Below are 25,927 nucleotides of genomic sequence, written 5' to 3'. Positions count from 1 at the left end.
TTGAATTTTGGGAATGGTCGGGAACGTCGAGAGAACATGTGTACTACTACTGCGATACGGTGATTTCGGCAGGTTTGAGAGACGAAACCAAATAACCCTTCTCAATGAATAACACATTTGCTAGACTTGTCCCGGGCCACTTCAGTGTTCAATTTGTGCGGGGGAGTCAAAAGATCTTCCTTCGTCGATCAGGATGCAACCCATGGTATTGTCTCACTAACGCCCTAACATGCTATCGAAATGACTCTCGTAACAAATATCTGTCTCAAGAGAGACTGTTGTCAAAAAAAAAGGTCCATATCCATCACAAATCAAGAAGTGAACGTCATTCATACCTCATCACAACACGCCTTGTCCCTCGTCCCCCACCCCCCGTTCTCGCCGCCGCCTAAACCAAAGTCTTGTCGTTTGCGGCTCGGGATGGACCAGATTCAGGAAATGTTGAAGGCCGCCTTGGCCGCGGTCCAGTACTTGACGCGGGCCGGGTCGTCGGCCGGCACGCCGATGCAGCCCATGTAGGCGGCCCAGCCGGCGTCGGACCCGGTGGCCAGCTGGCTCCGGACGTCGGCGGAGCACTGCGTCGCGAGGAACCAGGCGCCCGAGGCGAAGTTGTACTCGTCGGGCGTGACGAGCGCGAGCACGGCGTCGGCCTTGTCGGCGGGCAGGCTCTCGCCCGCGGCGGCGGCTCCGCCGGCGATGGCGTCGGCCTTGGGCCGGAGCTCCGGCACGGCGCGGGCGTAGAGCAGGTTGTAGTGGATCATCTGCATGTTGGAGGTGCCCTGTCCGGGGCGGCCGGGGCTGACGTTGTGCTTGTACCTGAGCTCGTCGGACTCGAGGGCCGAGACGGCGAGGACGGCGGCGATCTGGGCGGGCGCGTAGACGGACCAGCGCTGGAAGCCGGCGACGAAGAAGTCGGCGGCCTGGGCGGCGGTGCGGCAGTCGGCGCCGCCGCCGGCGGCGGGCGCGCCGTCGCACGAGGCCGACTTGGGCATGATCTGCTCGATGATCTTGGCGGCGGGGCTGCTGCCGCCGGCGGCAGGTGAGGCGGCGGGCGCGGCGGCTGCGAGGCTGCCTCCCGAGAGGAGGAGGAGGGCGAGAGGAGCGAGCGTATGAAAGAGCATTTTTGTTTGTTGCGATGGGTTGACGGTGAGAGTTGAGGTTTGAATTCTTGAGGGGGGTTCTTCTGTTTCAACGGGAGCGAGCAGAGAAGCGAAGATATGACTGAGGCGTCTTGGAGAGGAGCTTTATAATGCTTTGGAAAAGAGGTGACTCGTACAACGAGTCTTGGTTGAATGGCTGAGGCGGTGATGGTAACCTTTGGAGCAAGTGATGAAGGCTCTGGACAGGTCCTTTGTGCGTGCAAAAAAGGCTGCAACACACTGATGAATGGCACACAAGAAAGAACGCAATAGCCGCCCGGGCAGATTGTGATAGAAATGAGCAAGGTGAAAAAAGGAGCGACCAAGCAGAGAGAGACAGACAGGGAAAAGAGAGACTAGATATTCAAAATGAGGGAAGAGACGACAAGGCTGGTGACGGGCACGATGGCACGTCAACACCTTATGTAGCGTAGCTACTTACATGCTCACCTGTATGGCCACGGAGGAGCCCACTTAGCTGACCGTACGTAGTGCAATAAGGGGCACCAACCAGCCAGAGCCCCTGCATTTGAACAGGCCGCCCGGCTCGTTGATCACGATGCTCTGATGCCCCTGGTCTGGGGGCTGCAGTGGCGTTGAGAAAGCGGGCGAATCCACACGACTGGAAAGGGGCAAACGAAGGTGCTTTGAATGCTGTGCAGGAAGGGAGTTCAGATCAACAGGCTCCAATCGTGGCGGTGGGTGCAACCCCGCCTGAACCTCTGTGACCTGCCAATCACTCGCCGTGATGGCCTGCGTGTTTCAGCTTGGCGAAACACGCTAGGGGCTGACAGGGACGTCTGCAAGATCTGTCAATGCTCTTCGGCGTCTGGATTGGTCGAGGAGCACACTGTAGCCGTATGACATTCTCGTTCGCTGGTGTCCAGGGGTGATGTTTCCCAGCTCGTATTGCAAAGCTGGAACAGTACTCCGCAACTCTGGAGACAACCTCGACGATTTAGTATTGAGAGTCAAATGTTTCTACATCGCTTCTAGTTTAGCTACATCAAGATAGTATATAGATTCACATTGTTGACAAGTTGGTATTTGCCCGACAGTATCCGCCTTGACAGAAAGCCAAGGGTTCTTAAATCTCGATGAAAAGTGTTACGGAGTACACTTACGGGACGGAGGTACAGAGTCCCACAATGCTATGCTACTTTCACACACAAACAAGAACTGTCACTCTCAGGTCTAGGTCATACTTTCTCCTCATACTGATCTAACTCGCTGATAGTTGGGTACCGAGCTGATGAGGGATTGTGATGGCAGGTTGGGAGAACTGCAGATGCTTTGCCTTTAGAAGTTTAGGGCTTGTACATCAAGTACAGGAAGTTAGCGAACTCTTGAGCCTTGGTTGTAAACAACACGAAAGAAGTTGCAGGCTTTTCTGTCAGACCTTGTCTGCCACATCTTAATGAATGGATTGTTTCACTATTCAAACTAAAAAGTGCCACTCTCTAACTGTGAGAGAGAGAGTATTGACCCATCCGTTGAGCCGTATAAGTCTCCCACCAAGATTTCATCAAATCGCAGAACCCTATGAAAAGCCCAGCTTGCTCACCCAAGCTCCACCAACTGTTCCAAAACTGTCCAGACAAGGCTGTCAGTTAGTGACGTCTCTGGCGAATGATGTGACGAGCCATGCCCTTGTTGTCGAGGCGATGATAGGTGCGGAGGTGCTGCATCAGATGGTCCCGGCGCTTGAACGCCTTTGCACCATCGTGGTTCTTGCATTCTGGGCACTCAAATTTGGGTGTGCGATTGCGGTGTCGATTGAGCGCGTCGAGACGTGCGAAGGTTGCACCGCATGCGCAACGATAGGTAGGGTAGCCAACAGCCCTGCGAGCAAGATGGAAACCTTCGTTGCGGGGCTACCCCAGGCAGCAACTTTAGCAAGAGCAAAAAAAAAAAAAACCTACCGCGTCATGCGAACCGGGCGTGGTTCGCAGCGCAGTGGCTGGTGTAGCCGAGATCGTCGATGGCTCAACAGGCTCCCCAGCAGGGGTCCCGAGAGACATGACGGGTGCGTCACCGAAGATGGGACCGCCTGTCCCGCTGACAGCCATCCAGGCATTGGCGTTGGGCGAGACCACCCCAAGCCCGGGACGCTGTTGAGCCAGTTGTGAGTTGAAGAAGGTGGTATCGAAGGCGAAAGGCCAGGGTTTGAGAAAGGCCTCATTGGCGCTCATGCCCGTGGTGACGTGGCTGTCTGTGAAGAACGACAAGTCGCCGAATTCAACCTGACTGGGGTCTGCCGGGCTCTGTCCAAGGTTGAGGAACTCGGAAGGGTACTGTGCCATCTTGGAGTACTTGTGGCGGTCTACTCGTGGTGGTGTGCTGTCTGATGATCGTTGGAGGGCTGTGGCTGTTTGCTGGGGTTTGATTACACAAGCACAGAAACATGGGGAGGAGGACATTGGGGGAATATGAGTTCGTCTGTTGTTATCTGACTCGCTATGAAGCTTCGCCAAGGTATCCTTTGATGTCAGGGTACTTGCAGAATAGGGTGTATGCATAGGGTGTAGGCCGCAGCGAGGCGTTCAATCGCGGAAGCGACAATGCCTTGGCCACGCATGCAATCTGAAAATGTGATAGGGTGTAGACCGCAATGAGGCAGCCAATCACAGAAGCGAACATGGGTAATTTGCAAGTGCAGTATGGCTGCAGGGTGTTGTTGAAGGTGTGGGAGGGATTTGATGCACATGTGCGGAACAACAGAAACACGAAAGGTAGCCGGAAGGTAAAATGCTTCGTTCTTGCGTTGAAAGCACACTCGGGGACAGCTCGTTGGTCTGCCTAGTACATAGAATGTTGTCATACATCGACTCTCCACCACAAACCAATCATACAACATAATACAGAATAACAAAAAAATTCATGCGTCCTCGCAGAAGAAGAAAGCCCAGCTCACTCATACCGCACCTGCCGGCGGACCACCGACCCGGCAGCGTGGGTCTGCGTCTGCGTCTGCTGCGCAGCCGGGAAATGCGGGTCGTACTCCTCGTAGTACTCAGGATCCGCCCTAGAGATCTGGTCCGCGCGAGGAGGGGCCGCCGGCGGGCGAGTCTCGTACACGACAGGCGGCTGATGAGGGCCACCACCGCCGCCACCACCACCAGGCTCCCTCGCGTACACGACCTGCTGTTCATAGCGGTGGTGCGGCGGGTACGCCGACATCTCCCTCCGCACAAGTGGTCTCGGAGCCTCGACCTCGTCTTCATACCGAGCGTAGTACCTAGCGGGGACGCGGTCGAACTCGGGCTCGGGCTCTGGAACGATAGTACGGACTAGCCGGCGCACAACGTAGTCACCGTCCGGATGCCGGACCTGGACAAGCTCGTACGCCTCGTATTCAACCGGCCGCGGCCGGACTTCATCAGCGTATACGCGGTAGTACTCTTGTGGGGGTGCCCGACGCTCGTAGTGGAGGCCCTCCTGGACTGGTGCCGGCTCTCTGATGCGATAGAATGGCTCGAGGGGTGGACCAGGACTGCGTTCCTCGTAACTCTCTAAGGGTGGCTGTCGAGCATACCTAATGTAGACCGGAGATGGGGAACGCCCGCGAGGAGCAGCTGGGTGCTCATCGACATAACGAATGGGCATCTCAGGACTTTGGCGGCGCTCATGTGGACCGGGAAGTTCCTCTATATCGTCAATGTAGATGACATTGGACGGGCGATGGTGCTGGATCTCTCGAACTTGTCGTGGGGGCTCTTCGTCAAGATGCATCTGCAAAGCTCCGAGCAGATCCGATTCATCTTGGGCGGGGATATACTCTTGCCTACGAGCAGGTCTTGGTTCGGGACGAACCTGGGGCGACCGTGGCTTTGAGGCCACCACTGACGGGGTCTTAGACCTACTCGTGGTGTTGGATGTAAAGGTCGGAGTGTAAATGGGAACGTCCTCGGGCACTTTCGGCGGAGGAGGAGCAGCAGCCGGCGGCTGTGCGCGAGCAGCCTGGGCTCTATCGGCCGCCCACATGGCACGTATCTCTTCCTCTTGGCGACGTTCCTCCTCCTCGGCCTTCTTTTCCTCCTGCTCTTCAATTTCTTTCCGGCGTGCAAGTTCGGCCTCCTCGGATCCATTGCGTTGCTTCTTGCGGTTCTTCTTGCTCTTCTTGGAGCCCCCCTGACGTCCATGTTGGGTGTTGGGATTTCGAGACTGCGTCGATGTCCGGCCACTATCCCCGTGCTTTCCCATATTTACAGCTTGGCCCAAGGGTTGCACGGAACCCTGATGCTGCAATGCCGGGGCGGGCTCCATGATACTGCCAAAGTCAGTTGCTTGTGCTTGTGCATAAGGATACGACGGCACATGGGATTGGGAAGCCGCCGGCTCATAGCCGATGCCAGGCTGCAATGACTGGTCTTGACTACTATAGTCCATAGTCGGTGGATGTGACGTAGACGTATAGTACCGGTCATGGTTATCGACAGAAGGCATCTGCGTATCGCCGGCTTCTTGCAGAGTAGGCCACGCAGCTGCAGTTTGAGGATATCCAAGAAGATGAGACAAAGCCTCGCTGACAAGGTAAGACTTTTGAGAATCAGTCCCTGTAGACCGAATGACTCGCTGAAGGGCCTGGGCGTCAGGAAGGAGAACCATGTCCACAGTCCAATCGAGCACTGGGCTATAAGCAGGCGCGTCCGTGAGGACATCAACATGCTTGGCCTGAAAATGATTCACGAGCTGAGGCAGGGAAAAGGAGCGCTTGTCCTGCTCAGTCGCATAGCTGTTTCCTAAACCCAAGTGGCAGACTTTGCACTTCAGCTCGTTCACATTTCGAACAGGCCGCATGTCCTTGTTGTTTGACAGCCCGTCTATAAACATCGCCAATGGAGGGGCCTCGTTGAATTTGCTCCTGAAGCGTTTCGAGAGATGGTGTATCACAATGTGAACCCTGACGCTCCCTGACATGTCCTTGATTTGCGAAGTTGTTGTCCAGAGTTCTCTGGCATCTCGAGCCATAGCATCCAGCCGGAACCGGTACTGGTCAGCATAGTGTCCGCCCTGGGACACTCTGGGATCTATTTGCGGATGTGTCTGGTATGGATCGTAGCTGTACTGAGAAGCTTGCGGGTGAACCACTGGCATCCCGTTTGAAGAAGCCGGAGCATACGGGTGCGAGGCATCAGGAGCAGCGTGTTGATAAGGGGGTTGATATGGATAAGGGGCTTCCTGACTCGGGAAGGGTGATGGCGTGTACCCTGTTGCGGGTAGTTGGTAGCTGCCCTGAGGATGATACGGCTGTGGAGCATATGAATCAGTATAGGGTGGTGCCGAGAACTGCACTGAGCCTCCCGGAAAAGGCTGCGCGGGTGGCCCAGCCGGCGGTATGCCTGGCTGATAGGCTGTTTGCGTGTACGGCTGCTGTGAGCCCAGGTGAGGAGCGGCAAAGGCTGGTGGCTGTTGTTGTAGGTACTGCTTCCGGTTCGAATTTTGGGGATCCGTGGAGAAGGGCGAATGCTCCGGCCATTCGGCTCGCCAATGAACCACAATGTTACCAGAGCTTAGAGCTGTGGTATGCTTGGCAGCGTAATGTTGTAAGACGCCTTCAAATCCATAAAACTTGGGGTTGTTTTCGCATCCGTTGCACAGGAACAGCTCTTTCCTGTAACTCTCCGTGCGGGGTCTGATCTTGGTATCGAAAATCCATTTCATATTCTCCAATGTCAGCTTTTGAGTGAAGGGTCCCTGGATTGGGTCGGTCGCAGGCTCATTCCCGGCCGCTCGTGCAGCTGCCGCTTCTTTAGCGACTTCCGCGTAGAAGTTGCGTCGCACATAGAGCAAGACGTCGACAGCAAACTTGGGGCTGTTTTCTTTGGTGACCTTTTCGCCTCCGCCCCAGGCGTCGCGAATGACTTCATCCGCAAGGAGGGCAATGCGCCGACGGAGGGGTTCTTGCACAACCTCCCAGTCTTTGTCAAGGATCTCTTTTTCTTTGAGAATTTCCTCGCGGCCGCGCTGTTGCTCAGCACTCTCATTTGTGCGACTTTGCGCTGCTTGCTTCTGCTCACGCAGTTCCGCATCGGCTCGCTGTGCGAGAAGGCGTGGCCTCAGTACTTCCCATGCATTATCATCCAAGGGAGTGATCAGTTGAATCGCTGCTTGAAATGAAGGAATATGCACCAGCACAGATGGCTTGATAGGGGGGTTAAGAAGAGCAGCACGTCGTTCTATCTCGGCCTTACGCGCTGCTTTGAGTTCCGCAACTTCTCCTATGGTCCGCTCTGGACGATGAGGCGGAGGAGGGAGTGGGTGTGGCTGGTTGCTAGACGCCACTTCGGGTTGGGCCTCTGGAGTAACTTGTAAGTTTGATCCGTAGGTATTAATGGCATTGCAACAGACACTTACCATTTCCAGCGAGATGCCCCTTAGACGGCTTCTTCGTAGACGGCGGCAGGCTCGGGAACCTCTGGGAAATGTAGCCTGGATGTAGCATTGTCTGCATCTGCGACATTGAGGGAGATTCTGCGAATTTCTCCCATCGCAAACAATCATTGCGCTGTTGGGAGCCACGTCCCTCTAGGCCTTTGAGCCATTCTTCTGCGGCAGCTGCCCCGAGAGCTCTGACTTCAAGAAATTCCTGCTTCAGACTTTCTACATCGTCTGCCCAAAAGCGCTTGGTGACCTTGGTGTTGACTGATATCCTGTCATTCTCAAGGGCTCGCGCCGAGAATGCATCCATACTCTCGGTCACGAAGACCACAGGAAGTCCTGAGAGGAGATCAGAGGGGATTGACGAAGAGAGTAGTATATCGAGTTCCTAAGGAGAGTCAGACACCCTCATTCAGACGCATTGGAATATCTGATTACCAACCTTCATTGATTTACTCCTTAGACACTCGCCGCAAGCTCGTGTTGCAAATGGCCATATGATCGAGACACCATTGGCTCCAGGGCCAGGCAGCTGGTCATTCCCACTCCCATCATTGTTTCGAGCACTGTGCTTGCCACAATGAAGACAACAAGGAGAGCAGGCCAATCGCCACATCTCTAGCTCGGTTTTCCCAAGCAAAGGTGCCGGCATATTGGGCCAGAAAAGCCTCCTTGAAGCTTGCCAGATCGCATTTGCACCGAGAGGTGAGAGTGTACCGGAAGGAGCACTTGTGGAAGAGTTGGCATGTGGTGGAGATGAGGGATCAAGATAGGAGTGAAAGAGCTTGTTGACGAGCAACAAGCGCCCTAGAGATCTAGGGGGGCAGAAAGTAAAAATATGGTGCCAGATCTCAGCCGGAAGTTGAGACTTGTCAGAAGTCTCAACCTCATCGGCCACATTGTGATGTATTTTCACCTTCTTGTTGTGGTCTGTTCTAGACCCTGCAGTGTTCTCTGAACCTTCCACACTTTCATCTGGTGACTTGCGTTTTCCGAGAAGCCCGCCGTTGGTAGACAATGAGGCGTCAATGGTAGAAGCGTTGGCACCTGCGGGTACGCCAGCTTGTAATGCCTCATAGCCGTCCTCGTCATCTGTGTCGGCTAACATGGATATATCGGAGGTCGAGTGGGTACTTTCAGGGCGCTGATATGCGGGTTCGGAGTCGGCAGAAGAGTATATCGAATCATGGTCGTCTCCTAGCTTGTCAGTCACGACCGCCGCATCTTCAGCTTGTGATATTGCATCACGCCCTTGAGAGGAAGCACCCTGGTCCATCAGACTGTAGGTAAGTTGCGACAAGATAGTGCAACAGCCGAGGATTGTAAAAGAAAGAAGCTGCCAGTGTCACCACAAGCAACAAGTGGGAGATGGAAAAGATGCAATCAAACACAATCAACACTTGTCAGTTGAGTGGTTGAGAGCCGACAAGACCAGAGAAGATGGCTGTGTACATGTCATGCGACATGCATGACGGAGCTGCCTTTCCTATCTCAAGAAAAATAATGCCTTGCAAGTTTCCTCGATGATAAGGCTCACGAGTTCACGACATGAACCTCGGAGCTAGGCATATGTGGTGCTTGTTGTAGGTCGTGGGTGGGATCCGTGTGCTTTCAGTTGCGTAGGAGAAGCCTAGGAACAATTGACGGTATCAAAAGTATCTTCTTTGGCGGACGCATTGCATCGCTTGCTTGGTCGTGTCCTCGAGCGCGTGAGAAGGCTTGTCCAGAGGTGATGGTGAGCGACAAGGCTGAGTGTTGGAATTCCGCTAGATGCGCGTGGTGGACTTGAGGCTAAACTTTTGTGGTTGTGATTAGATAAGAGCTGTGCTCACTCTACTGCAGCGGAAGGAGCCACTGTAGGCCACTGACACAGAAATTCCATCAAATTCTTCCCCAAGTGTGCCATGGCAGTAAGTATATTTCAGTAGCATTGCCTCAAGTGCTGGGCTGGCAGTGATCTCATTTCTAAGTCCTTAACTACTCAGAGGAGATACATGGGCCACTCCACACATACAAGTTCTTAAAGTGGTTTTATTATTCGTGTTCTTTTAATGTAAGATCAAGAGCCGAGAACAACGAGGGCATTCCGACACTCTGTGTATCCTCCCATGCTAGTCCCAGTGCGTGCCTCCTCTTGAAGACAGTACCATATCTCCGACCGGTCCTCGTCCAGGCTTTCAAAAGAGTAGAGGTTACACAGTAATATAAAGAAGCAGAGGAGCGTTCTAGTAATCTCAGCCTTCCCATACAGCATTACATACACACAACCCCGGGAAATGAACAGAGTAGGGCAGGTAGATAATACGGAAAAGTCCGAGGAGCAACCCGGCAGAACATCCTACAGTCTTAAACCAACACGCCGCATCTATACAACCTCGCCAATGATCTTGGCCGCCTCGCGGTACGTCTCGAGCAACTTCTCGCACTTCTCGCGCTCCTTCTTGACGCCGTCGTCTTCGTACAAAAGTTCCTCGAACAGAGACTCCTTGTAGAGCTCGCTGACGAGGCGGTTCTGGACCACATCTTTGCAGTGGTTGACGAGCAGGTGCATGACAGCCTTGGGCACCTGGTCGGCGATAGACTCGCGCACAATGTTGAAGTAGGATGAAATGAGAGCGCGGATGAGCTCCGTCTCCATCGCTTCACGATCGGTTAGCGCAGGCTCGCCAGTCGCGCCCTGTAGCCAAGTTGTCAGCAATGATGTACAAAACGGATAGGAGGGTGGGGAAAGACGTACAAATTGTGCCGCAAAAGTATCACCAGATCCCCTGATAGGATAGTCATCCATCTCTCGGATGGTTTGGACAGGTGACCGGAGAGCCTTCTCCTCTGGCCTCCGAATGCTCTGGCTGAAGGAGGGTTCTGAAGTCTGGCTCACATGCCTGCCAATGTTGGCATTGTGCGGCGGCATGGCGGCGGGAGCGCCATCTTTGCCGAAAAAGTAGTTCAGGAATGAATCCTTGGCCGAGTTGACGGAATGAGGGCCCAGACCAGCGGGAGACGCTGAACGGTTGCCGTTGAGTGCCGTAGCTATGCTGGAAGTGCCATTCTCGCGCACAGTCGAGGAGCTCCTAGCACCTTTGGTAGGCTTGCGCATGGCCGCATTAGCCGCCTTCTCCGCTGCCGTAGTCTCATCCTCCTCCTCGGGTGTCTCGGTGCCATTGGCTCCGAGCTCCTTAAGGCGGCGCCGTTCCCGGCGCTCGCGCTCCTCCATGATGAACTTTTTCCTCTCCCTCTCCTGCTTCTCATTAACGACATGGCTCATGGCGGCAGCCGCTCCCAAGAAGTTGGGGTGATTCGTATTGATATAAGCCCTCTGAATGGAGATTAACGACTCTACGTAGGTGGAGGCGGGGCCTAGCCTCTCACGGAGGAGATCTGAGACGACCTCGATCAACTTGGCTTGCAGTCGAGGGAAGCGTGACAGCTCGGTTGACCCGCATGTGTGGCAAATCTTAATCAGCTCCTCGTAGACCAACTCGACACAGCGCTGGCTGGGAATCTCGAGGAGCTTGATTTGTGGTTTGACGAGGAGGTCGAATGCCATCTCGGGGACGAAGAGGCTAGGGCGAGGGCCTGTGGAGTTTCGGATGGCCGTCCGGATGTCGAGGGCGGAGAGGTTGGAGGTGGGATCGATAGACTCGAGCGACATGCCGAACACCGAGTTAAAGATATAGTAAATGCGCGCGCCACCGCACAGCTCTTTGGTGGAGATTTCGGTCGATGTACCGTCGATCGAGGAGATGAAGGATGTTGCGAACCGGGTCATCAGCTGTAGGATCAAGGAGCCGCGGTGCTCCTTGCCGCTGAAGTGCATGTCGCCGTAGCTCGCCAGTTCTTGCTGGGTCTGCCCCATAAGCGTGTTGAGTCGAGCCTTGATGTCGGGCAGTCTATCCCTGATGTGTGCCATGAGGGTCGTGTTGAGGGTCTTGGCGAGATACTGGGTTCCGCAGCGTATCGCGATATTCCTGTAAGCAGGGTGATGTCTGAAGAACTCGGCTTCTGATTTCAGGGCCTCGTCCATAGGCTTGTTGCCCTGGATGTCTTGCTGCGACCGATTCACCACGCCGATCCACCCAAGCTTGAGTGGGTAGACACGCCCAGAGAGAATGTCAAGAGCATTTGTGCCGTGGTCCATCAAATCGACTTTGGTCAGGACACCGATAGTCCTCCGTCCCAAAGGATCGACATGCCGAGCAAGCTTGAGAGCCTCTGAATTCACGATATCGACGTTGGCTGGAGAGACGGCGAGAATGATACTGTTGGGCTTCGCGATGTACTCGGAAATGAGATTTCTCGTTTGCTTCTCGATATCTGTCGGTTGGTCTCCGATCGGCACCTGCGAGGATGTGTCAGAACCAGCTAAAATTGATTGTGTCACGAGTTTTGCGCAGCACGTACCTTGGTCAGACCAGGGAGATCAACCAGGGTGAGGTTGAGAACATAGGGCGAGTAGATCTTGAGGTTGATGGGCTGCCTGTTGATGCCCTTGTTGTTTCCTGCTATCCTGGAAGTCTCGTTTTCGATCTCGCGCTTGACGTCTCCAAAGTCTGTGAAGCGGCGGTTGGAGATATGGTGGAACTCGGCCCATTCCGAACGACGAGCAGCACCGGGGTTCTGGTAACCGCCAATGGGCACCGGTTCCATATCATTCTCATCCTCGTCGACGTTGATCAGTTGCAGGATGAGAGGCCTTCGAGTCACAATACCACTGCCACGGGGCAGGAAGTCTCTGCCCACGATGTTCTCGAGAACCGACGATTTACCGGCTGACTGAGAGCCCACGACGACCTGCAAGTAAATTTCTCAGTTAGTGACGGTCCGGCCGCACAGGCTAGAAGGGCGCAAGAGCTGAGAGCGTACAATCTGCGGCAAGTCGAGGGAGTCATTGCCGATGGTGTTGAAGACCAAGTCTTGCAACTTGTTGACAGTGGCGAGCAGGTCATCGCCAAGAGCTGCCATCTTGAACGCTGGAGCGAAACGCGATCTCCGCTGCGCCGGGACGATGTGGGCGTGTGTTGTACAAGGAACGCTCGGTTCGTTTTGGCAAGTCGACGGCGAGGCTCTTTCAGAAAAGAAGAGAGAGTCCTGCCACGGATCCCAAGGAGTTTGTCAACAACAGAGGAGCGAGGTTCGAAGGGATGGCTCCGGCGAGAGGGAGTCCTTTTCTGGGTGGGCCCCGAGCCGGGATCTCAATACAGGAGCGCAAGGAATAGGGGACCAGAATAGAATACAGTCGCGGAATAGGGAGAATATGAAGTACAGGGCAGTCAGTTCATGCCGGTGGGGGAGGGAATCCCCAGTTGTTTGTCGATACCGGGGTGGTGGAGGGTTTGGACTGCAGGCCGTCAGACGCTGAGACTCGTCAAAACCGCGTATGGTTACCTTGGAAATTGAAGGTTTATGCGTCTGCTGCGTGCTTGGGTAGTTACGTGGGTAGGGCGGTGGGTTCGCTCAGGAACCGGGTGGGCAGCAGCCACAGGAGCGAGCAGCCGCCACAAAAACCAGTGGAGCGACGTCAGCAATTCAGAGCCGGCTGTTAGTTGGCCTGCTGTGTTGTCATCGTTCTTGTTGCCTCAGGCGACACCCACGTCCCGAGGCCCTTCGGTGCGGCGGCAGGCTAGCAGCTGAATTTGTGCCTGGCAAGCCACACACCCGCCCGGAAGGGCTTAGCTTGCGTTGCAGTAGTGCCAGTCGTGGTTCCATGGAGCCCGTGTTATCGCATCCGCACTCACATGTTAGATAACGCCGATTTCTTACTGGCCTGATCTTTCCAGACACCCGTCTCAACTGACAGCAGCCTCATGATCGGCAAAAAGAGACAGCCAGTGACCAGGTGAACGATTGACTCTATTCCACCCAGGCTAGAAAGTCATTTGGGCCAGACATACTGCCATACACATATCGCTTCGAGAGAGAGACACAGCAATTGGCCGTGCCACGGTTCATCGAGTTGCTTGCCGAAACGAAAGTCCGGGTCGATCACAGTGCCCTGAAATATTGGCCTTTGAGTTGCATGTAAGTCAGCCTCCTTACATCCAGGCAAGCGTATATCAGAACAGTCTTATTAGCCCCCAGTACTGGTTTTATCCTTCTGTTATGCAAAACACAGTATCATTGGCTGACCCTCTAGACTATCAAAGAAAAATGAGTTCCCCTGGCGGTGTTGGTGTCGTCGCTCAAAAGCCCATTCCGTAAGCTCCAACATAAATTGATCCTAACTTCGCAGCTAATGTAGAAAACCTACTACAGTCCTCAAAGGGGTAGCTTTCCTTTAGATCACGATGGTAAGTTCATAGCTGTCTGCCCTAGCATGGACAGCTCGCTCGCTTCAAGACCATCGCTGACCGCAGCCTTCTTACAGGGGAATGCAAGCATGTCATGAAGGACTACCTCCAGTGCATGAAGAAAGTCAGAGGTGTCAACGAAAATGAGTGCCGCGAATTTGCCAAGGCATATCTGGCATGTCGAATGGACAAGTGAGTCTGAGACTCTGCTACTGACGATGCACCCCGGTTTACTGATCATGCCACTCTTCAAAGAAATCTCATGGCCAGAGATGAGTTCAAGAATCTCGGCTTCCAGGAACCAGCCATACCAAAAACACAACCAGAAGAACAAGGCGTAAAAGGCGAGTTAAGATGGTAGCGGAGTGGAAGAGGCAGCATGTGTATGACAATCACATGAATACCCGAGGCTGTGGGTGAAAAAGTGGCATCGGGCGCCGTCCTGAAAGCGGCCTTCTGTATATTAGACTGTACTATTCGCATCTAATCAGCGTGCATCTCTTCTTCTGACCAATTCTCTGCCCTGCAGTGCCGGCAATTATTCGAAATAACCCCCGAGCGAGTGTCTCTGTCTTACATCCCATCTCACCAAGCCGTGGTTCTACAACGGGGCTCCGAAGCCGCCGTCTCTCTACCCCGCAACCCGCACTAACACGAAATCCCGGACTGGGGTTCTCTTCCTCCCTCGGCCCGTCCACAACTGTGTACATCACTGCTCCTCGTGTGATTTCGGTCAAGAGTGGTCTGACTGTATTTACTGTGCTCCTATCTTCTACTATCCCCTAATTTATCCCGGATTTTTTTGCGCAGCCTGATTGCACCTCGTTGTCCGGTCTGTGTATCTGCATTGACCCGGTCATAGTAATCTGGACTCGGAAACCTGTACCTTGTATCGGAGTTCTTCAAGTGGTCTCAACCCATCCCAGCCGCCGTTTCAAATTAGAAGCCGGCCGGGCACAGCTCATACACCATGTTGCCCCGGCCGAGCCTACCGCTCCGGCCCTGCCGCAGCCCCCGGTCCCTGCCGCGTCTCAGCGGCACCAGCCAGCCCACGACGCTCCCAAGGCGAGCTTTCTCCGCCACCGGCCCGTCTCAAGACTACGCCTCGACCCTCAAGAACCTCCGGATAGGCAAGCACACCCGGGTCATGTTCCAGGGGTTCACGGGCAAGCTCGCCACAGCCAACGCCGCCGAGTCCATCGCCTGGGGCACCAACGTCGTCGGCGGCGTGACGCCCGGCCGCACCGGCGAGCACCTCGGCCTGCCGCTGCTGCCCACCGTGCAGGACGCCGTGGAGCGGCTCCGGCCCGACGTCACGGGCATCTACGTCGCGGCGCACCAGGACGTGCCGGGGGCCGTCGAGGAGGCCGTCGCCGCCGAGGTGCCGCTCGTCGTCGCCGTGGCCGAGCACATCCCGCTGCACGACATGCTGCGCGTGCACGCCATGCTCAAGACGCAGAGCCGGTCGCGCCTCGTCGGCGCCAACTCCCCCGGCGTCATCTCGGCGACGGGGCGGTGCCGCGTCGGGTTCCAGCCCCTGCCGTGCTTCGCGCCGGGCAAGATCGGCGTCGCGGCCAAGTCCGGGACGCTGAGCTACGAGTGCGTCGCGTCGACGACGCGCGCTGGCCTGGGCCAGAGCTTGTGTATTGGCGTGGGCGGGGATATCCTCCCTGGCACGGATCTGAGGGAGGCGCTGATGGTGCTGGCGGAGGAGGAGGACACGGAAGGGATTGCGCTCATTGGGGAGATTGGGGGATGGGGTGAGATGGAGGCTGCGCAGTGGATCAAGGAGTACAATGCCCGGACGGCGAATCCAAAGTAAGTCGTTGGATTGGCGTCATCTCTTGGAGGAAATTATATACTGACGCATCTCACCAGACCGATCGTTGGTCTAATAGGAGGTGTTCATGCGGCGCCGGGCCGTGTCATGGGCCACGCCGGTGCCTTCACGGTCCTTGGCGAGCCTGATGCTCGTGCAAACATTGCCGCCCTCGAAGCCGCGGGGGTGACTATGGTCAACCACCCTTCGAAGATTGGAGACGCTCTCAAGGCAAGATTGGCAGAGCACACCAAAACCACCAGCGGCGGACAGCCATCGTCCCCATTCAAGTCTGGAGTACAACAGCGAGGCATTCACACTGCCGTCCGCAGAGCCAGAACAACGCAACCGAGAAGCCCTCAGCACCAACAGAAACGCCATCTCTACATCCGCGAAGACCAAGCCTTCGACCTGCTCCGGCAGTACGGCGTCACGGCAGCAGAGTACTCGGGCAAGGGCACCCGCCGGTTCCTCGCCATCAGCATCGACCGCTCCACGCGATCCCCCTGCATCGTCGCCTCGCCGACCACGGAGCCCGACCTCGCCGTGTCGCAGACCAAGCGGTTCCCCTTCGACTACAACCGGGGGCTCGACGGCCTGCAGGCCAACCGCATCGCCGAGCACCTCAAGCTCGGCCCCCGCACGGGCGACTCCCTGCGCAAGGTGCTGGGCAGCCTGGCCGCCATCTTCTACGACAAGGAGGCCTTCCTGCTCGAGACGCGCGTCGTCGAGCGCCTGGGCGAGGTCAAGATCGTCAACGCGCGCTTCGGCTTCGACGACGCCGCGCACCGCACGGCGAACCGCCAGGCCGACATCCACGCCCTGAGGGACCCCGCGGCCGAGGACCCGGCCGAGGTCGAGGCCGAGCGGGACGCCATCGTGCTCATCAGGCTCGGCAGCAGCGACGACAGAAGCTGCAGCATCGGCACCGTCGTCAACGGCGCCGGCCTGGCCATGAACACGCTCGACGCGCTGGCCGACGCCGGCGGCCGCGCCGCCAATTTCCTCGACACGGGCGGCAAGGCGACGAGCGAGACTGTCAAGAAGAGCTTCGAGCTCGTGCTGCGCGACGAGCGCGTGCGCGTCATCTTTGTCAACATCTTTGGCGGGCTGACCCGCGGCGACATGATCGCGCGCGGCGTCGTCCTGGCGTTCGAGGAGCTGCGGCCCCGGGTGCCCGTCGTCGTGCGCATACGGGGCACCAACGAGGCCGAGGGCCAGCGGATCATCGCCGAGAGCGGGCTGCCCATCTACGCGTTTGATGACTTCGAGGAGGCGGCGGCCAAGGCCATTGAGCTTTCGGGACAGTGAAAGGTGGGATGAGGTGACTGGTTATAGATTTCTGCATCGAGATTTTTGATGCTATAATGGATATATAGGTTTTAAAAGTAGAACTTGAACAATATGCTATTGTCTATAAAAGATTTTTTTGGTGTATCTACACTCATTCATGTGAACTTATATTCATACATGCGCCCACTCGAACAGGCCTTTGCCCTTCATGATGTACATCAGATACCCCTTGGTAGTTGTAGTGCGCGCGTTCGGGTCTCGTGGGACTGCGTCGTCGTCCCGGATCTCTAGTTCTCTCTGCTCCTTGGTCAGGCGCATGGTCTCGAGCTCGTGCAGCTTCCACGCCCTCAGGAGCCAGGAGCAGATTCCCGCGGCGATGAACATGAACCCCGTGAAGAGCTGGACATCGAGGTAGCCGTCGACGCCGTGCTTCCTCAGACTCAGACCGATGACCTCGGCAAAGGTACCGGGGAGCACCAGGATGATCCAGGTCACTGACAGCAGCGAAGGGAGGAGCTGGATGCCCACGACCTCGGCGCCGACAGGGGAAATCGTTGCCCAGATCATGCCGGCGAAGGCGCCGAACAAACTATAGACGATGGCGCCGGCAAAGTACTTTCCAGCAAAGATCCAGAGGAAGAGCGCGCAGAAACCAGCGATGAACGTGCCCACGCAGACAATGTTGAGTCTGCCAAAATAGTCGCTCGTTAGACCTATCAACGGACGCCCGATCCCCTGGGACAAGCTGAACATGGACGCCAGCAGGGAAGCATGGCTCGCCGAGAAGCCCACGGTCTGGCCGTAGTCCGTCAGGGAGAAGATGACGATGACGTAGGCGATGAGAGAGAAGAAGGCCCAGCTGATCAGGAGGATGACCTCGATTCTCTTGAACAGGTCCTTGTGGAAGGCGACGTGCACCGAGCCGATGTGCTTGTTCCGGTCCTTGATCAATGTCGCCGAGATGCCGTTTACCACGAAGCAGATGATGGCGAGGATTCGAAAGGCCCACTCCAGCCCAATGTTTTTGATCATGGCGTTGGTCGCGAGGGAGTAGATGAGACCGCCGAATCCTGAGCCACTAGTCGCCAGTGCATTGGCAAAGGATCGTTTCTTGACAAACCACTGCGGCGCGACTCCCACAGATCCGGTGAATAGGAAACCCATGCCGATACCAAAGGCTATGCCTTGACTGAGAAGAAGGTGCCATATTTCGCTCGTGAAGGAGGCACCGACGAAGGCAGCTCTGCACATGGGTTCAACGACTAGAACCGAGTTGGGAGATCTTGGTGACTTGTACTTACGTCTCAAATACGACTCCGATCCACAGAGTTATCCGCGTACCGAACTTTCTTATGCTGATTGTAGCGATAGGGGAAAAGAGCAATGCTATATAGGGGGTCAGCATCGAGCTTGGTAACGGCGTAACAGTCAGCATTTCAGCCAGACAACCAGGCTTACCGATAGACAAGGAAAGGCCTCCGACGAAGGCGTATGCTAAAGGAGTGGCGCCCTTGAAGGCATCATTTCGTAAATAGTACGCCAGGAAAATGGCGTAGGCCTGGCGTGGCAAGCTTGTTAGTTGCGAAGCAGGGCAAAGCAAGTCAAGCTGGCAAAGACATACGGCATTCACTCCCCAAGAATGAGCATTAATTGTGGCGACAGAAGCGACAACAACCCTGTTGAAAGAAAGTTAGTCCCAAGATCCCATTCGTGGATTTGTAAATTTCGGTTGGATACACCTACCAGCCATAGCCGCCCTCTTGAAACTCTTTAGTTGGCGCTGCCGACTCGCCAGATGAAGTATTGCCCTCTACCTTTTCCTCCTTGGATTCCGCAACTCTCTCGTCTTGGGACGGAATTCTGACCACCAAGTCTTCTCGTTGGTCAGCGCTGGGCTGGGCCGATTCCGGCGTCCGCGGGTGGGACGCGGGTAGCGGTGCCATTAGGTATTAAAAGGTTCCAATTGATGTTGGAAAGGAGAAAAATAGAGAGAGGGACCAGCCATAGAGAGGACGAGGCTCGGGGGAAACAAGGAGCGAAAGCTGTTAGGCTGTCGTGTTCAGCACATCAGGGTTGAAGCCTCTGAGAGTGAGGGAGTCTTGGAAAGATTTTATAACAAGCAACCCCCGACTGCGTTATGTCCCTATCCCCCCGCACAACTAGGCACACTAACGACGGCTCCTGGTGCCGGCAAACTGGGTCCTGTTGGTTGGTTGGTCTCTGGCGTATCGCCGGGTTGGATCCGGGAGGCTGACGGAGAAAGGCCGGATATCTTTGGTCGTACAACGGCACGCCGGACGGAGCCTGCTACGATTACAGCAATGCTTCACCCGAGACAGATCCGTTTGAAAGAAGCCGCTTTCTGAAAGAACATCAGATATTCCGAAGCTATCTCCAGGAAAATCTGGGTGGACCCAGAAATCGCGGTGGATGGACGAGCGGGTCTGAGCGGAAGCCGCCGGGAATAAGCATCAATGTTCACTGCGCCCATGTTAAGGATGCACAGCGTACATAAGTCACTTGTCAATGCCTCATAACTGAGACAGCAGTGAATAGATGAGTTGATGATTGATGCTCATCTCCAGAAGACTACAGCGTCTTCGGCTTCGTGTAGAAGCCACGACGATACTGGCAGATGGTCTCCAAGTCGCATTCTTGTCGGACATATCTTTTGGACGCACGCTACCCCCAGGCCTCGTGGAGTACTTTTGTCATGCCTGCGCAGGGCCTTCCCAATGTGGAAAGTGTACGCTGCTGCGTTGCCACCCATCATTAGCAGCTGTGGATGATCTGGGGTGCCGCGAACTTGGGTTAGGTAGAGCCGCAAGTCGCGGCTGCGGGGGTGTTGATCTGGAGGTCTGATTCATGGTTGCGCTGGAGTGCAAATCTAACCGGCCGCCTGCTGTGCATCATATAGATACAGGCGCTTTGCGCCATGTCGTGTCATGACATTCTTCTCTTCATTCAGTGCCATCACTGACTGCTCGTATCTTGGCAGCATCGCATGGAGACGGTCTCGATATGAAGCGGCTGGCGTCATGTTCGGCGGTTGTGTTCCCGCACCGTTGAGGAACCACTGCCGCACTGGCTGCTGGCTTGTGGTGTCCAAAGCCGACTGGCCCGACCGAGAGTCAGAAAAGTAAAGCAACGAGATGCCGAGGTGCGGAGTGAGCGCATGAGCTTCGACAGCACACAGTTCATGGGTGGCCTTTTACCCAGACCCGAGGACGGAGGGAGGTACCTAAGGTATCGATTTGTTTTACCTAATGAATGCGCTGTCAGTCATTTCGTCCCCAGAAGAAGGCCGGATTATGTAAGGGCCTTAGCTGCCCGCGCATTATCACCCGGGGTTGGGCTTCCGAAGATTGTTGCCCAGCCAGCGCCGGTAAACACGAAATTTCCCCCGAACCCACCCAAATTTCATGCCCTGGTACATTCGACCCTGGGAAAATCCCAGTCGGTCAGGCCAGGCTAGACCTGCGTCTCCATAAACGAAGACTCACATGCGTCAATGCAAAGCGTCATCTGCCTGGCAACCTAGCAACCGTGAAACATTTCGTTTCCCTTTCCTACCCGCATCCTCTTGTTAGTATCAGGTAAACAGCAGCCTTACAGCACCTATTTGTACATAGTCGTAGTGCATCCTAGAGAAGAGTCCGGTTCGCAACGCAAACTCGCAGCCACCTCCAACCACCAGACACCCTCTTTCACGCCAAACACTCTCACAACTCGCTCAGTCAAACCCAAATCAACGTGCTCACATCAAACCCGCGACGACTGGTGCAGCACTCGCCATGTTCAAGCGTGGCTCGTCCAAGGAGCGCAGCTCCACGAGGAAGGTTACGCCGCCTTCCCCAAGCTATATGTCGAACGACCAGTTTGGTAGGAAGCCCCCTATCTCTGCTGTTGCCGAGCACCGTGAAGGAAGATCATTGTGCTGACGCGTGATGTACCAGCCAAATACCTTGCAGATCTGAGGACCAACCGAGTCAATCGCCCAGGCGGTGCCAGACCCCAACCCCAGCCAGAAAGCATCCGCAGCGACTCCAAGCGTCTGTCTGGAGGTCGCCCATCTCTGGCGGCTTCTGTCGTCTCCGAGACCTCGTCTCTGCACCAAAGGAGCCAGTCCGAAATGCCCAGTCCTTACATACGCCCTTCCATCTCAGCCAGCGTTTCCTCAAGATACTCAACCATGAGCGGGGCTGGCCGTGACTACTACCCTGAGAGACCCTCTGCACCGCCTCTGAAGCCAGGCGAGGTTGTGCCAAGCTCGACTTATATCGAGCGAGGCCAGAGATGGATGGAGAAAGAGGAGGCATACTCCCTGCGCCAAGCCATGGAGGACATGGATGTCAAGGACAAGCCCGAAGAGGACGAGAGCCTCTATCAGGCTGCTCTCGACGAGGCGTCCGAGCTTGTCTGGCAGCACCAGAACGGCGTCAAGTTGCCCAAGCCTGGCGCACCATACCGCTACAAGCAGCATCTCCGCAAGAATAGTTATGCCCACGCCCGTACGGCGAGCGTTGGCAGATATGGAGATGATATCGAACCGAGCGGCCTCGCCAGAGATCCCGGTTCGCGGTCAGTGTCCGGAAGCTCGACCTCTAGTGATGGACTCGGCACGCGTCGAAGCCGGGTTTCTTTGGGTTCTGGCAACCCTGATAGTGCCCGTACTAGCCTTGAGCAAGGAAGGAAGACGTCGTCGGAATCAGCCCGCAACAAACCCTACGCCGGTATCACTGGTGGCCCTCGTCCCATGGCTGTGCAGGGTTCCCGTCGTCGCAGCAGCATGAAGCGCAACATCAGCGGCGAAGTGCAGCGTCCATTCTCGGGCGATCAGATCTACGAAGAACCCGAGGGCTCATCCCCGGCTAGGCCACCACCTGTCGCAGAAGCTGCTGAGGTGGTTCAGCCCCTGCGCATCAAAGCAAAGAATCCCTTGAACAGGGTTCAGTTCGCGTCGGCAGCGCCGCCTTCTCCTGAGACTCCACCCTCGAACATCTCAAAGATGGTGTCCAAGTTTGAGATCCATCGGAACCCGCCTTCACAGTCTCGAAACCCCCAATACACCACAAACTCCCCGTCGGAGCGTCCTTCTTCTAGGGAAGCGACGCCGACGAAGCACGGGATGGAGATCCGCGGCGATGATATCAAAGAAGCTACGAGCATGAAGCTGAAAGACCGCAGCACCAAGCTCCCGACTCCATCCTACGTCAGTGACAACCCAGGTCGTCCAATCGTAAGCTTTGACAACAACTGGAAAGCGCCGGAGGAGGCAACTGATGAGAAGGTAGACTCCCGAAAGAGCGGTGCAGTCGGGACCAACCGGGTCCCTGAAATCCGTCAAGCCCCGTCAATCCCTTCTATCACAATTATGGAGGATCCTAAACCGGCGGCCCCGTCGTCCTCGCAGCCCTCGCACCGCAACCGCCCGCCCCCTGTTCAAGTAAACTCTGTCACTATCCCGAGCATATCAGTGTCAGACCCCGAGCCCTCTATTCCCAGCATCTCTGTTTCCGAGGCGAAGCCACCGATCCCTACCATATGTCTACCTGATGGGCCTGATGACGGGCCGGGCATCCCTATGATCATCACGCCTGACGACGAACCTAGTAATGGGCCTCAAGTGCCAGCCATTGTGACACCGGACGATGAGCAGAAGACGCCTGCTCAGAGACCGCTCCCGACTCCTGGCTCGGGAGGCGCACGTCGGGCCCTACCAAGACCAAGGGCTCACTGGTCCCCTGCTCAGCAGCCCATCGGCAGCAGGGCCACTGCTTGTTGCCATGAGTGCGGATTCCCCATCGAGGGACGCTTCGTCGGTCTCGCGGGCGTATCGGCACGCTTCCACCCCCAATGCTTCAGCTGCTACACCTGCGGCACTTCCCTAGAGGCCCTGGAGATCTCCCCGGAGCCCGACGTCCACCGCGCGGCGCGCCTCGACCGGATCCGCCGGCGGGCGCACGGGGAGGTCCTGCCCGAGGAGCCGGGCCAGACGATGGCCGAGGACGGCGACGAGCGCCTGCGCTTCTACTGCCACCTCGACTGGCACGAGCTCTTCGCGCCGCGCTGCAAGCACTGCACGACGCCCATCATCGGCGAGCACGTCGTGGCGCTCGGCCGCCACTGGCACTACGGCCACTTCTTCTGCGCCGAGTGCGGCGACCCCTTCGGCCCGGGCCAGACGCACATCGAGAAGGACGGGTACGCCTGGTGCGTCGGCTGCCAGGCCCGCCGCACCGAGCGCCGCGCGCCCAAGTGCCGCGCCTGCCGGGCCGCCGTCATCGGGCAGTACGTCCAGGCGCTCGGCGGCGAGTGGCACGACGAGTGCTTCCGGTGCGCCACGTGCGGCGGCGGGTTCGACGACGGGCAGGTCTTCCCCCGGGAGGGGAAGGAGGGAAGGATGCAGATCCTGTGTACGGGGTGCCGGGAGAGGGAGCTCAAGGCGTGAAACACGGTGTGGCTTTGCTATCGGCTTTATTATGGTAGTCTTGTTTTTTTGGGGAGGAGAGTCTTGATGTTAGAGTAGAGGGCGTAGAGATTGGAGAGCAGTCATTGCTTATTTTTTTTTTGGTAGCGTGTTTGGTGTTATTTTGCGATTCTTTTGCGATTCTGGAAGGGAATGAGGACTACGGATCTAGATGAGCTTGTTTGTGTATCATGAGTGTAATGTTTGATGATAGCGCCCTTTGATCTTTTTTTTTCAATGGATGGCACAGCAAAATTACTCAGTACATGGTTATCAGGCATTGGTGAGATACAAGTCACATTGTAAAGGTGTGAAAGAGTCAAGAATGGCTGCAAGTCGTTCACGTAGGAGTTCCGTGCTCTATAGGCTCGTGAACTGCTGCCTAGATTTTAAGACGTGATCCCTCCTGTTCTAGTAGCACGGATCTGCCTCCGGACTTGGCACCGTGAGAATAATTGAGCGGTTTTGTGAAGAAAGCAGTTCCATTGATGCGAAAAGTTACCAAACCCTGAGAGAAAGCACCTCCTAAGCCAGACCGTCGCACCTGTGATGAACAGCAGTAACCGCAGGAAAAATCAATATCGACCGTCTTTGCTGCTGTATGTAGTAGTAGTGCGTAGTCTCCGAGAAAGAAGAAAAAACCCTCTCTTTTGATGCACCCGCTACCGTAATTCCGCCCATGTCCTCCGAGTTTTGCCTGCCGGAATGCTTCCATGACATAAAGGAACGGAGGACTCTAGATGTCGAGATAGTCTCATATCACACCGATGACGGTGGCGCGAGTCTGTCCACCCTTCTAAAGGCTGGCGAAGCCTCCGACCTGTTCCTGATGGACCTCTAGGGTGTCGCCATCCTGCATCTCGAGCTGGAGGATTGGCAGAACGTATTAGCAAAAGCGTGCTTCTTGTAGCGCACACTCATAGGCGGCGGTTGGCAGTAAATATCGAGGCTCGGGGGGAACTCACGGTGTCAGGTGTGTCGGTTGGCTGAACGCGCTGGCCGTCGAAGAGGAAGCGGACCGACTGCATCGACTTGCCCTGCCGCTCGCAGAACGCGCCCATCAGCTTCTCCAGCTTGGTGCTCCTCTTGATCTTGAAAAAGATCTCGTTGTTGTTATCTGTAACCTTGATGTTCAGGTGCTCCGAGGCGGCGGGGGCCGTGGGCGGCTGGTCAGCGGCGGGGCTGCCGTTCTCGTTCTCTCCAGACATTGTTTGTGATGGGCGGTTTGGGATCGAAGAGAGAAGAGGTTATTGATCGAGATGGTTGGCGGGGTTTGATTTGTCGGCGACGAGATGGGATCACGCGAGGCCGGGGTTGCGCAGGTGCGAAGATTCGCAGGATGGGTGGATGGTTTGTTTGGGATGAAGGAGGTAGGTGATGAAGAGAGGAGGAGAGAAAGATTGAGAGTTTTTGTTTTTGGGTAAAGTTTTTGGGAATGCCGTCTTGCGATTTCAAAGTGCGCCGAAGGAAAGGCGAGGTCGGCTTCAGTGAGGGAGGCGCGATTGCGGGGCGCGCTGGGCACTTTGGTCTTTGGTCTTTGGTCCCAGCTAAACCAACGACCTATGGAACTTACTGGAAGCGGTCTAGGCCCAGTCGGAAGGCACTGCTCAGGCGACTTAAAGCCGACAATGTCACTGATCCAGAGCTCAGATTTTGATTGAACTGGACGTGAAATCTAGTTGAGTCGGGAGACTGTCATGGATTTGATAATCCCCTCACTCTCTGAAAGGGAAAACGGATTAAGCCAGCCAGGATACCAATACTTTTGAAAGAGAGTAGACCTAGGTAGCGAAGTAGCCTTGGTAGCCTTTTGCTCCCATGTCATGCCATGCATGCAATCAGATTATGCTTTCAGCAAAGCGCAATGCGATCCATGAGCCCAAACACTCCAATTAGACACTCTTCTACAATGGAGACGGAAGTCATAAGTGAGACTATGCAATGCTGTTTGGCGAACCCTGCATACATGCCTTTTGTGGCCCTGGTCAGGTCTTGTCAACATCCTCACAACACCGTCCATCACAAAGCAACGGGGCCGCGTGACATCATCCCCAGGGGCCAGAAGGCTGGCTACCTTAGTGCCGAGCCTCCATACATCCATGCTTAATTGCTATACCGCTTGAGCCTCAGTTGTGCAACCAACTGATTGTCACCCCAGCTGGCTCTCCAGTATTTGATACCTGCTTTTTTCGGCTCCTTAAGTTTGGCTGCTACCGCTCGCAGCTTCTGAAAGGATATTTTGTTTCTTCCATACAAAACCACAATACCACGGCCAATCACCAGCCGGAGAGGCCTGAGAGAAACATGGTATGTGCAACCGAACGGCTGGACTCGATGCTTTTCAGGATGGGTCTCTAACAGCACGATCTACAAGTCGCTAGAAAAGGACCTGGCGGCCAAACCGCCATGCCACCCACGAGCTGTACGTGATAGGGAACCCAATGATGTTTACGTCCAGAGAGCATCGTAGATGAAGGCTGACACATATCCATCCGGCTGTCCAGTGTGCGATTCAAAGTGAGATCAGCTCCTAACCCGT

At 55.7% G+C, this 25,927-nt stretch overlaps 6 protein-coding genes across 6 annotated transcripts; 2 read left to right on the top strand and 4 right to left on the bottom strand.

Annotated features, from left to right (window-relative positions):
- Positions 1-431: 431 nt before the first annotated feature.
- On the bottom strand, positions 432-1,121 carry E0L32_003038 (uncharacterized protein; the record flags this gene model as incomplete). The annotated part of the gene is made up of 1 exon (XM_031137294.1): positions 432-1,121. One exon carries the CDS (start codon positions 1,119-1,121, stop codon positions 432-434), a length of 690 nt encoding a protein of 229 aa, XP_030999106.1.
- A 1,628-nt stretch (positions 1,122-2,749) lies between these two features.
- E0L32_003037 (uncharacterized protein) lies at positions 2,750-12,482 on the bottom strand (the record flags this gene model as incomplete). The annotated part of the gene is made up of 10 exons (XM_031137293.1): positions 2,750-3,013; positions 3,062-3,507; positions 3,916-3,938; positions 4,060-7,438; positions 7,497-7,908; positions 7,963-8,787; positions 9,892-10,197; positions 10,258-11,859; positions 11,922-12,311; positions 12,384-12,482. 10 exons carry the CDS (start codon positions 12,480-12,482, stop codon positions 2,750-2,752), a joined length of 7,746 nt encoding a protein of 2,581 aa, XP_030999105.1.
- A 2,295-nt stretch (positions 12,483-14,777) lies between these two features.
- E0L32_003036 (uncharacterized protein) lies at positions 14,778-16,937 on the top strand (the record flags this gene model as incomplete). Its single annotated transcript, XM_031137292.1, has 2 exons — positions 14,778-15,625; positions 15,686-16,937. 2 exons carry the CDS (start codon positions 14,778-14,780, stop codon positions 16,935-16,937), a joined length of 2,100 nt encoding a protein of 699 aa, XP_030999104.1.
- A 153-nt stretch (positions 16,938-17,090) lies between these two features.
- Positions 17,091-18,862, bottom strand: E0L32_003035 (uncharacterized protein; the record flags this gene model as incomplete). Its single annotated transcript, XM_031137291.1, has 5 exons — positions 17,091-18,162; positions 18,221-18,305; positions 18,378-18,477; positions 18,541-18,595; positions 18,663-18,862. The coding sequence occupies 5 exons, from the start codon at positions 18,860-18,862 to the stop codon at positions 17,091-17,093; spliced, it is 1,512 nt and encodes a 503-aa protein (XP_030999103.1).
- A 1,851-nt stretch (positions 18,863-20,713) lies between these two features.
- On the top strand, positions 20,714-23,370 carry E0L32_003034 (uncharacterized protein; the record flags this gene model as incomplete). The annotated part of the gene is made up of 2 exons (XM_031137290.1): positions 20,714-20,801; positions 20,876-23,370. 2 exons carry the CDS (start codon positions 20,714-20,716, stop codon positions 23,368-23,370), a joined length of 2,583 nt encoding a protein of 860 aa, XP_030999102.1.
- An 814-nt stretch (positions 23,371-24,184) lies between these two features.
- E0L32_003033 (uncharacterized protein) lies at positions 24,185-24,596 on the bottom strand (the record flags this gene model as incomplete). Its single annotated transcript, XM_031137289.1, has 2 exons — positions 24,185-24,253; positions 24,354-24,596. 2 exons carry the CDS (start codon positions 24,594-24,596, stop codon positions 24,185-24,187), a joined length of 312 nt encoding a protein of 103 aa, XP_030999101.1.
- Positions 24,597-25,927: the final 1,331 nt, after the last annotated feature.

This window comes from Thyridium curvatum (assembly GCF_004353045.1).
Source record: "Thyridium curvatum strain D216 chromosome Unknown NODE_13_length_580902_cov_83.771903, whole genome shotgun sequence".
Taxonomy (NCBI): Eukaryota; Fungi; Ascomycota; class Sordariomycetes; order Thyridiales; family Thyridiaceae; genus Thyridium; species Thyridium curvatum.
This window is presented reverse-complemented; position numbering and strand designations above follow the sequence as displayed.